General features: G+C 44.3%; 1 protein-coding gene across 2 annotated transcripts in view; it reads left to right on the top strand.

Moving 5' to 3' along the window:
- Positions 1-12,500, top strand: part of LOC143291135 (uncharacterized) — a 25,995-nt gene that overhangs the window by 5,761 nt on the left and 7,734 nt on the right. For both annotated transcript variants that reach the window (XM_076600805.1, XM_076600804.1), the window contains exons 3-4: positions 6,206-6,397; positions 10,778-10,889. In XM_076600805.1, the coding sequence (XP_076456920.1) occupies positions 6,206-6,397; positions 10,778-10,889 (304 nt within the window). The remainder of the gene's footprint in view (positions 1-6,205; positions 6,398-10,777; positions 10,890-12,500) is intronic.

The following is a 12,500-nucleotide window of genomic DNA, read 5'->3' as shown; positions in this document are numbered from 1 at the left end:
GAATATCAGGAAAGTAGACAATTTTACGGTGTCCCACCGAGAAAGAAACTGAATTGTACTTTGCATTACTTTCTGCGCTTGGTGTGTGAATGTCTGTGTATATGCATTTGTCTGCCAAACAAAACTGAGACTGTTTTGTGCATTGCAGTTTTTGTTTTGTGTTGTTGTTGTTGTTTTTTAACTCACTCAGTACGGCCAGTCCTCTCTTCTCCTCTACACAGACCCCTCGGATGTCCAGTGGGTGTCTGAATGACCAAACCTTTAGCTTCCGTCGTCAGAATTGTGGTATTCTTTGTCAACATTCACCTCTTCAGTATAAGAGCCTTCCGCTTGCAATATTTTGATGATGGTAATTTGGGGTGAAACGCTGTTAACGTCGTCTCTTTCGCCGTTCGTATGGAGAGAGTTAATTGACTCCGTTAGTATGTGCACTTAACTGCATTGCCAACGTCTTGGCGCATCTGTTTGTCTGCATAGAGAAGAATGCTACATGAGAAATGCAACATCTCAGAGTAGGAGAACTCATTTTGTTGTTAATTCTTTTATTTCCAGAACAGGAAACGATAATTAGTTTATTTTGCATTGTCAGTCATTTGAGTACATGACATGACTCCATACAGAGCACTCAGTTCTCTTCTTTAACAAGCCGTGCGTGCTCAAAATAGCTGCACGTGATGGCAAATTAATCCGCTTATTTTTAATTGAAAATATTCCGTGTTGTAAGTTGTCTTGCAAGTTTTTGTATTTCGCGATGTTGTCGTGCAGAAATCCTTTTCACGCATTTCTTTGTCGAAGCTTCTGCTATAATGAAGTACCAAGTTAAGGCTCCAAAATTTGTTTCAGTTCCCCCAAATGAATAGGCGCTACATGTAGGTGTATACTTGGATAAATATGTAAATAAACACATGTACACGAACGTATGAATGAATGAAAGCATGAAGAAAGACAAACATAAAGAAAGAGAGGAAGAGAGAAGGAATGTAAGAAAACGTGCGACAATAAATTGCTTCATAAGAAAAGATAAGTAAGTCGGGAATGTGACTTCTATTTTAACTCGAACAAGTTTCATCTCTCTCTCTCTCTCTCTCTCTCTCTCTCTCTCTCTCTCACACACACACACACACACACACACACACACACACACACACACACACACACACATACACACACATGCACAGACACATAGACGGACACAGACACACATAGATACGCAGACACACACATACACACACACGCGCGTGCGCAGACACGCACTCACGCGCGCGCACACACACACACACACACACACACACACACACACACACACACACACACTGTCACTTTCACATAATACATTGCCACATACACAACACGAACGGACACTGTCACACAAACACATTAATTGTCACGTCACACACACACACACACACACACACACACACACACACACACACACACACACACACACACACACATACACACACATACTTCTCTCTCGCACACCTTCCCCCCCCCCCTCTCTCTCTCTCTCTCTCTCTCTTTCATGTATCAATATCCCGGACTTTTCTTTTCTTTAGATATAAAAACGTTTTTCTATTTGCTCTCTCTTTTTCTCTATATTGATAATTTTTTTGTCCTAATCCCGCTCCCTCCATCCCGCCTCCGGCTCACACACACCCTTCCAATATATTTTTTCTTTCTCCAGTACTGACACTCACCCACTCCATTTTACAGTTTGTACTCTATCTTTTCCACATTGTTCTCTCTCTCTCTCTCTCGCTCTCTCTCTCTCTCTCTCTCTCTCTCTCTCTCTCTCTCTCTCTCTCTCTCTCTCTCTCTCTCTCTCTCTCTCGTCAAAAACACTTATAGATCATATATACGCTTCATCTACAAACTCCATAACAGAAGTATGTTCCCCAACGTTTGGCTGCACTGACCATTCCCCTATATGTATCACATGGTCCAAACGAGGTGTAAAAATTCCTGCAAATAGACATAAAACCGTGTGCCATGGAGATTTTAGACAATTTGATAAGGATTTATTTCTACAGAACTTGATACATTCCAATATGTCAGCTGTTTATCAATTCTCTAATCCTGAAGAAGCACTGGAGGTTTGGTATCACAATTTTCTTAATGTATATGATAAACATGCTCCATTCATAACAAAATGTGTCAAAAGCTATCCTAAACAGCCGTGGATGACTAAAACCATTGATGATAAGATTAAGGAAAGAGACTCGTTTCTCTCAGAAGGTAAGAAAGATGAATTCAGAAAACAACGTAATCTTGTAAATGCTTTGAAACGTTCAGAAAAAAGAATTATTTTCAAGAATTTATTTTCACAAAATCCAATAATAAATTGATTTGGAAAGCCATAAATCAGTTAAATAATAAACATAATATCACGCAATCCACAACAACTAACGACATATCAGCAGAAAAACTAAATACACATTTTTGTAATGTAGCTAACTCAACAGTAGGAACAAACACGTCATCCCTTAATTCACTTGATATTCTCGAAACCTTTTGCAACACTAAAAATATTTCATCACACCTTGATATCCCTCTTATGGATGTACATGAAGTTTACTATGCTCTTTCCCACTTTAAGCAAACAGGTTCGGAAGGTATTGATGGTATAGATGGAAAGATATTAAAACTCTCTGCTCCTATTATTGCCGAAACACTTACTTATGTCTATGACCAATGTATCACAAAAAGATAATTCCTGAATCTTTTAAAGTCGCGAAAGTAGTACCCATTTTTAAGTCAGGAGACCGTACAGACCCTTCCAATTACAGACCAATTTCAATCTTATCAATATTGTCAAAAGCCTTTAGAAAAACACATTAACAAACATATCCTTAATCATTTCAATCACTACAAATTATTTCATCCAAAGCAGTCTGGTTTCAGGTCCAAGCACTCCTGTCATACAGCACTCACTAACTTAGTCGAACAATGGCTTACAAATATAAACAATAATGAAATTACTGGTGTTCTCATGGTGGATTTTATGAAGGCATTCGATGTGATAGACCGCACTCTTCTTTTGAAAAAAACTAAAATTATATGGCTTTTCTGGAAACACACTTGACCTCATATCTTCATTTCTATCAGACAGAAGACAAATTGTATCTATGAATGAATCTCAATCCTCTTTACAGTCTATCTATTACGGAGTTCCTCAAGGTTCAATTCTTGGTCCAATATTGTTTTCTGTTTATATAAATGATCTGCCTCTATTAATGCATTGTGTGAGATGTTTGCAGACGATACAACAATACATACAAATCACACTACAATAGACAAAGTGTACTATGCTCTGCAACAAAGCATTAATGACATAGTTAGATGGTCCAATTTAAATCACATGCGTCTCCATCCAAAAAAAAACGAAATGTCTCATACTCACCACCAGACAGAAACGCCAAAACTTTCACACAACCTTCCACCCTTTTCCATAAATGGTCAACCAGTAGAAGAAGTTGATAATCATAAAATTCTTGGAGTCACCATTGATAACAACTTATCTTGGTCCAGTCATATTATGTCATTATGCAAAACCCTATCCAAAAAGATATATCAGCTTTCCAGAATTAAACATTTTCTTGATTTGCATTGTCGAAAATTATTCTTTTTTGCTTATATTGAATCACATATTAACTATGCGTCAACACTCTGGGATTCAGCTAGCGATAATATACTAAAACCCTTACTAAGTCTGCATAGACGAGCTCTTAAATTAATCCTTCTGAAATCTTCATCACTGACTGCTGACGACTACAGACATTTAGATATTCTTCCCCTAAAGCTTAAACTTGAATACAACAAAGCACTTTTTATTTTTAAAATCATGTCTAATTATGCTCCATCTTTGAGAGATAGATTTCCCACCATGCTAGTCCGCCAGACCAACAAGATTAAGATCCCCATTCCAAGAGTAGATCTGTTTAAATCCAGTCTCATTTATTCAGGAGGCTGTTTATGGAACAATATTTCATCCAATCTTAATGTTCAGAAAAGCATTCAAGAATTCAAAAAACATGACCATACACACCTTATGGACAAATATGTCAACAATCCTACTTAACTTTATCTTATCTTTATCTTATTGAATACGCATATATAGTTTAATTGTATGTCTAACCGCTATCGCACTACTTAATGATATACAACCACAGTCAGTGTCCTGAATACTTTTTTTTTTTTTGGGGGGGGGGGGGGGGGGGCTTGGGAGGGGCTGTGTGTTTCTTTTGTTTGTTTTTGTTGTTGTTCTCTCTCTCTCTCTCTCTCTCTCTCTCTCTCTCTCTCTCTCACTCTCTTCCTTTCTTAGTCCCCTCCCCTTGCCCCCCCACCCCCTCCCCTCCACCTCAACCGCCCCACTTTTCATTCGAATATACAGAAACTTCGATTCCTAATTAATAATAACAATCATCATTATGATAGAAATGATAATAATCCAAATAATGATAATAATAATAATATCATTTATTTTCAGTCTAATATCATCATCTTAGATGAACAGACTATAAATAAATAAACGAAATCTCTCTCTCTCTCTCATAATATATATATATATATATATATATATATATATATACCGGCCCTTTTTTTTCTTTCCCTATAAAAACGTTTTTCTATTTACCTGTATTTCTATCTTTCCCTCGCACCCACGTATCAGCGCCGCGCGCTGCGTCTTTGTGTGTGTGTGTGTGTGTGTGTGCGCGCGCGCGCGCGTGCGTATGTGTGTATGTGTGTGTGTGTGTGTGTGTGTTGAATGAAAGATAAATAGATAAAGATAACACGAAATAAAACGAACGAAGAGTGTGGGAATACTGCATGTAGCTTACGTTCCGGACACGCATCCGTAGTTTATAAAAGGACTGCGGAGAAAGAGGTAAAAAAAACAAACCAACAAACTAATAATAAAATATTTTTAAAAATTTTCTGAAATAAAATAAACAAATAAATAAAAATGACGAGGGTAGTATTTTGCGGGGGTCGTAATATAGGGCGTTTTAAAACAATACAACCCTTCCTCCACTCCCCTCCCCTCCTCCCTCATCCGTCCTGCTTCCTGTCCAGAGTTTCGAAGTGGTGAAATTTGTCCGACTCTTTCCGTGCTCTCGCAGGCATATATTCAGCCCCGGTGATACGGGAAGATCCCTAGGCTGGTTTACGTGCAGATAGTCACGCCATTGTATAAGTGGAGAAACATTTCCTGTCTGCAACAGACGAATTTCACCAGTAATGATGATGATGATGATTTATTAACATTTTTATACTGCCAAAGCCTAAAATTAAAACTGTTTAGGCAGTAACTGACCTGCATGCTATTAAAAAAAAAGGATAATTATATACATGAACTAAATATAAGATTGGCAATGAAAATAACAAGAAAAATAGAGAAGATCCGATACTGAAACATACATGTTAGTTCCAAAGTACACTGCACCAGTAATCAAATCAAATCAAATTATGGTGCTTAGAGCCTCGCCGACCACTAAGGCCATCTCAAGGATATATATATATATATATATATATATATATATATATATATATATGTGTGTGTGTGTGTGTGTGTGTGTGTGTGTGTTACTTTTTATCACGACAGATTTCTCTGTGTGAAATTCGGGCTGCTCTCCCCAGGGAGAGCGCGTCGCTATAATTCAGCGCCACCCATTTTTTGTATTTTTTCCTGCGTGCAGTTTTATTTGTTTCTTCCTATCGAAGTGGATTTTTTTCTATAGAATTTTGTCAGGAACAACCCTTTTGTTGCTGTGGGTTCTTTTACGTGCGCTAAGTGCATGCTGCACACGGCACCTCGGTTTATCGTCTCATCCGAATGACTAGCGTCCAGACCACCACTCAAGGTCTAGTGGAGGGGGAGGAAATATCGGCGGCTGAGCTGTGATTCGAACGAGCGCGTTCAGATTCTCTCGCATCCTGGGCGGACGCGTTACCTCCAGGCCATCACTCCATATATATATATATATATATATATATATATATATATATATATATATATATATGTGTGTGTGTGTGTGTGTGTGTGTGTGTGTGTGTGTGTGTGTGTGTGTGTGTTCTTCTTGTTGTTGTTGTTTTAATGCAGACGTGGTTCTGTTTATATGGATCAGTACGCACTCCCTGACACGTCATTGAAACTGAAACTTGTAACTGACCGGTGAAGACTGATTGATTGATTGATTGATTTCAGGACGATGGACGTCCGCCTGTGACCAGACCAGCCAAGAACATCAACATCTTCATCACCAACGAGAGGTCATCTATCTGTACTCCCGAGATTTTTGATGGGAAAATGGGCCCCTTGCCCCTTCTGCTAAGCGTCGATGTGGGATACGATCCCGAGGATCCTGACCCCTACATGCATCACTATGAGTCCCAGGAGGTGGGATTTGTTGTGCTTGTGTCCAGAGGCGCTGCCTGGTGTGTGTGTGTGTGTGTGTGTGGGTGGGTGTGTCGTTGCCGGATGCAGACTCTTTCACTTCCGGTGTTGTCACACTCTCCTTCTCCCTCCCCTCTCCCTCTCCTTCCCCTCACACTCTCCCTCTCCTTCCCATTACACTCTCCCTCTCCCTCTCCTTCCCCTCACACTCTCCCTCTCCTTCCCCTCACACTCTCCCTCTCCTTCACCTCACACTCTCCCTCTCCTTCTCCTCTCCTTCCCCTTACACTCTTCCCCTCACACTCTCCCTCTCCTCCTCTCCTTCACCTCACACTGTCCCTCTCCTTCTCCTCTCCTTCCCCTTACACTCTTCCTCTCCTTCCCCTCACACTCTCCCTCTCCCTCTCCTTCACCTCACACTCTCCCTCTCCTTCCCCTCACACTCTCCCTCTCCCTCTCCTTCCCCTCACACTCTCCCTTTCCCTCTCCTTCCCCTCACACTCTCCCTCTCCTTCCCCTTACACTCTCCCTCTCCCTCTCCTTCCCCTTACCCTCTCCCTCTCCCTCTCCTTCCCCTCACACTCTCCCTCTCCTCCCCCTTACACTCTCCCTCTCCTTCCCCTTACACTCTCCCTCTCCTTCCCCTTACACTCTCCCTCTCTTTCCCCTTACACTCTCCCTCTCCTTCCCCTTACACTCTCCCTCTCCTTCCCCTCACACTCCCTCTCCTCCTCTCTCTCTCCTTCCACTTACACTCTCCCTCTCCTCCTCTCCCTCTCCTTTCCCTTACACTCTCTCTCTCCTTCCCCTTACACTCTCCCTCTCCCTCTCTTTCCCCTTACACTCTCCCTCTCCTTCCCCTTAACTCTCCCTCTCCTTCCCCTCACACTCTCCCTCTCCCTCTCCTTCCCCTCACACTCTCCCTCTCCCTCTCCTTCCCCTTACACTCTCCCTCTCCTTCCCCTTACACTCTCCCTCTCTTTCTCCTTCCCCTCACACTCTCCCTCTCCTCCTCTCCCTCTCCTTCCCCTTACACTCTCCCTCTCCTTCCCCTTACACTCTCCCTCTCCCTCTCCTTCCCCTTACACTCTCCCTCTCCCTCTCCTTCCCCTCACACTCTCCCTCTCCTTCCCCTTACACTCTCCCTCTCCTTCCCCTCACACTCTCCCTCTCCCTCTCCTTCCCCTCACACTCTCCCTCTCCTTCCCCTTACACTCTCCCTCTCCTTCCCCTTACACTCTTCCTCTCTTTCCCTTCCGGTGTTGTCATCGTTCAGAGTTCTTCCTTGTTCGCGATGATAGTCAGCCTTGACCACCCTGCACTTGGTGTGTGCGGTGACTCACTATTTGTCGCCGTGAAACGAGCGTCATGATGAAAGACCTGGCTAGAAAGAAGAGCAGTTCCGTCCTCTTCCTCCCTCTCTCTCTCTGTCTCTCTCTCTCTCCCTCTCCTTCCCCTTACACTCTTCCTCTCCTTCCCCTCACACTCTCCCTCTCCCTCTCCTTCACCTCACACTCTCCCTCTCCTTCTCCTCTCCTTCCCCTTACACTCTTCCTCTCCTTCCCCTCACACTCTCCCTCTCCTTCCCCTCACACTCTCCCTCTCCCTCTCCTTCCCCTCACACTCTCCCTCTCCTTCCCCTCACACTCTCCCTCTCCCTCTCCTTCACCTCACACTCTCCCTCTCCTTCTCCTCTCCGTCCCCTTACACTCTCCCTCTCCCTCTCCTTCACCTCACACTCTTCCTCTCCTTCTCCTCTCCTTTCCCTTACACTCTCCCTCTCCTTCCCCTCACACTCTCCCTCTCCTTCCCCTCACACTCTCCCTCTCCTCCTCTCCCTCTCCTTCCCCTCACACTCTCCCTCTCCTTCCCCTTACACTCTCCCTCTCCTCCTCTCCCTCTCCTTCCCCTTACACTCTCCCTCTCCTTCCCCTTACACTCTCCCTCTCCCTCTCCTTCCCCTCACACTCTCCCTCTCCTCCTCTCACACTCTCCCTCTCCTTCCCCTCACACTCTCCCTCTCCTCCTCTCCCTCTCCTTCCCCTTACACTCTTCCTCTCTTTCCCTTCCGGTGTTGTCATCGTTCAGAGTTCTTCCTTGTTCGCGATGATAGTCAGCCTTGACCACCCTGCACGTTGGTGTGTGTGCGGTGACTCACTATTTGTCGCCGTGAAACGAGCGTCACGATGAAAGACCTGGCTAGAAAGAAGAGCAGTTCCGTCCTCTTCCTCCCTCTCTCTCTCTCTCTCTCTCTCTCTCTCTCTCTCTCTTTCCCCTCTGTCTCCCGCTCACTCCCCTTCCTCTTACACTCCCCCTCTCTCTCCCTCCCCTTTACACTTGCCCTCTCTTCCTCTCCCTCATCTTTACACTTGCCCTCTCTTCCTCTCCCTCATCTTTACACTTGCCCTCTCTTCCTTTCCCTCCCCTTTACACTTACCCTCTCTTCCTTTCCCTCCCCTTTACACTTACCCTATCTTCCTCTCCCTCCCCTTTACACTTACCCTCTCTTCCTCTCCCTCCCCTTTACACTTGCCCTCTCTTCCTCTCCCTCCCCTTTACACTTACCCTCTCTTCCTCTCCCTCCCATCATACTCTCCAGCTCTACCCCACCCTTCACACTATCCCTTTCATTCCCCTCACACTCTTCCTCTCTCTTAAATTCTCCCTCCCCTTCCCCTGTACTCTCCCCCTCTTTTACCTCACACTCTCCCTTTCCTTCCCCTCACACTCTCCCTCTCCTTAACCTCACACTCTCCCTCTCCTTCCCCACACACTCTCCCTCTCCTTCCCCTTACACTCTCCCTCTCTTTACACTCTCCCTCTCCTTAACCTCACACTCTCCTTCTCCTTCCTCTCTCCCTCTCCTTCCCCTCACACTCTCCCTCTCCCTTTCCTTCCCCTTACACTCTCCCTCTCCTTCCCCTCACACTCTCCCTCTCCTTCCCCTCACACTCTCCCTTTCCTTCCCCTTACACTCTCCTCTCCTTCTCTTCTCCCTCTCTCTCCTTCCCCTCACACTCTCCTTCTCTTTTCCCTCTCCTTCTCCTCTCCCTCTCCTTCCCCTCACACTCTCCCTCTCCTTCTCTTTTCCCTCTCCTTCTCCTCTCCCTCTCCTTCCCCTCACACTCTCCCTCTCCCCTTCCTTCCCCTCACACTCTCCCTCTCCTTCTCTTCTCCTTTTCCTCTCCCTCTCCTTCCCCTCACACTCTCCCTCTCCTCTTCTCCCTCTCCTTCTCCTCTCCCTCTCCTTCCCCTCAGACTCTCTCTCCTTCCCCTCACATTCTCCCTCACCCCTTCCTTCCCCTCACACTCTCCGTCTCCCTCTCATTCCCCTCACACTCTCCCTCTCCTTCTCTTCTCCCTCTCCTTCTCCTCTCCTTCTCCTTCCCCTCACACTCTCTCTCTCCTTCCCCTCACACTCTCCCTCACCCCTTCCTACCCCTCACACTCTCCCTCACCCCTTCCTTCCCCTCACACTCTCCCTCACCCCTTCCTTCCCCTCACACTCTCCCGCTCTCCCCCTCCCCTTCCCTTCGCACGCTCCCTCTCCCCTTCCTTCTCCTCACACTCTCCCTCACCCCTTCCTTCCCCTCACACTCTCCGTCTCCCTCTCATTCCCCTCACACTCTCCCTCTCCTTCTCTTCTCCCTCTCCTTCTCCTCTCCCTCTCCTTCCCCTCACACTCTCTCTCTCCTTCCCCTCACACTCTCCCTCACCCCTTCCTTCCCCTCACACTCTCCCCCTCTCCCTCTCCCCTTCCTTCCCCTCACACTCTCCCTCACCCCTTCCTTCCCCTCACACTCTCCCCCTCTCCCTCACCCCTTCCTTCCCCTCACACTCTCCCTCTCCCCTTCCTTCCCCTCACACTCTCCCTCTCCCCTTCCTTCCCTTCACACTCTCCCGCTCTACCCTTCCCTCCCCTCACACTCTCCCGCTCTACCTTACACTTCTCATTCTCCCCCTCTCCTTCCCTTCACATTCTCCCTCTCTCCCTCTCATGCTCTTCGCCATATCCCTCTCCTACCAGTCACACTCATCCTCTCTCTCCCTCTCCTTCCCTCGTTTATCCTTCTCTCTCTGCCTCTATCAGTCTACTAATACTGTCTTCCTATGATACTACTTCTCCTTCTACTGTTAGTCTCTGAGCGTCTATCTACTTCTACACTACAAGTACTACTGCTGCTGCTGTTCCTGCTGTTGCTGCTGCTGCAACTACCACTGCTACTATTACTACTGCTGCTGCTGCAGCAACCACTTCTACTGCTGCTGTTGCTGCTTCTGCTATTACTGTTGCTGCAGCAACCACCACCACTACTACTAGTACTACTACTGCTTCTGCTACTGCTGTTGTGACTAGAAAGATGATGATAATGATGATGACAGGTGATGTTTGCCTACAAAAAGGACGTACAGAAGCGAGTGCTCATAAGGGACTCGATGGGTCGGACTCTGAGCCTGCCGGTGGGATCTACCCTGCTATTCAATGTGGATAGACGTACGTTGAGCTACTGCCAGCTTCCCTTCCATTGCTTTTGTGTCAATAGAATACAATAGAATGAAATAGAATAGCACACAATAGAACTAGAATAGAGTACAATCTGCTTCCCTTCCATTGTTTTTGTGTCAATAGAATACAGCAGAATAGAATACAATACAATATCCTTCCTTTCCATTGTTTTTGTCTCGACAGAATACAGTAGAATGAAACAGAATAGCATACAATAGAATAGAATAGATTAAAATACAGTGCAATACAATACAGTACAATCTGCTTCCCTTCCATTGTTTTTGTGTCGACAGAATACAATAGAATGAAATAGAATAGCACACAATAGAATAGAATAGAGTACAATCTGCTTCCCTTCCATTGTTTTTGTGTCGATAGAATACAATAGAATGAAACAGAATAGCATACAATTGAATCGAATAGAATACAATACAATACAGTACAATATGCTTCCTTTCCATTGTTTTTGTGTCAACAGAATACAATAGAATGAAATAAAATAGCACACAATAGAATAGAATACAGTACAATCTGCTTCCCTTCCATTGTTTTTGTGTCAATAGAATACAATAGAATGAAACAGAATAGCATAGAATACAATACAATACAATACAATGCAGTACAATATGCTTCCCTTCCATTGTTTTTGTGTCAATAGAATACAATAGAATGAAATAGAATAGCACACAATAGAATATAATAGAATACAGTACAATCTGCTTCCCTTCCATTGTTTTTGTGTCGATAGAATACAATAGAATGAAATAGAATAGCACACAATAGAATATAATAGAATACAATACAATACAATACAGTACAATATGCTTCCCTTCCATTGTTTTTGTGTCAATAGAATACAATAGAATGAAATAGAATAGCATAAAATAGAGTACAATACAGTACAATATGCTTCCCTTCCATTGTGTTGTCAATAGAATACAATAGTATGAAATAGAATACAGTACAATACAATAGAATGAAATAGAATAGCATAAAATAGAATACAATACAGTACAATATGCTTCCCTTCCATTGTTTTTGTTAATATAGAATACAATAGTATGAAATAGAATACAGTACAATACAATAGAATGAAATAGAATACAGTACAATACAATACAATACAATACAGTACAATATGCTTCCCTTCCATTGTTTTTTTGTCAATAGAATACAATAGTATGAAATAGAATAGAATACAGTACAATACAATACAAAGTGCGCGCGCCTCTGTGTGTGTGTGTGTGTGAGAGAGAGAGAGAGAGAGAGTGAGAGAGATGATGGGGAGAGGGGAGAGGGTGAGTGGTTGGGCGTGTGTGCACATGTGTGTGTGTGTGCTTGTGCGTACGTGCGAGCATGCATGAGGTTGTACGTGTTTGTTGTTGTTGTTGTTTTGTGTGTGTGTGTGTGTGTGTGTGTGTGTGTGTGTGTGTGTGTGTACGCGCATGCCAGTGTGCACATTCGTGCGGTGAGACAGCTGTGTTCGCGTGCTCACACAGACAGATCCTTGCATTCAGCTCAGACACTAACATCTCGTTAGTGTCTATGATTCAAAGAATGCATGCATGTGTGCGTTCGCATGTGTGTATGTGCTGCATG

Source organism: Babylonia areolata, chromosome 16 (genome assembly GCF_041734735.1).
Source record: "Babylonia areolata isolate BAREFJ2019XMU chromosome 16, ASM4173473v1, whole genome shotgun sequence".
NCBI classification, from domain to species: domain Eukaryota; kingdom Metazoa; phylum Mollusca; class Gastropoda; order Neogastropoda; family Buccinidae; genus Babylonia; species Babylonia areolata.
The sequence above is the reverse complement of the archived record's forward strand: the minus strand, read 5'-3'. Positions and strand labels throughout refer to the sequence as shown.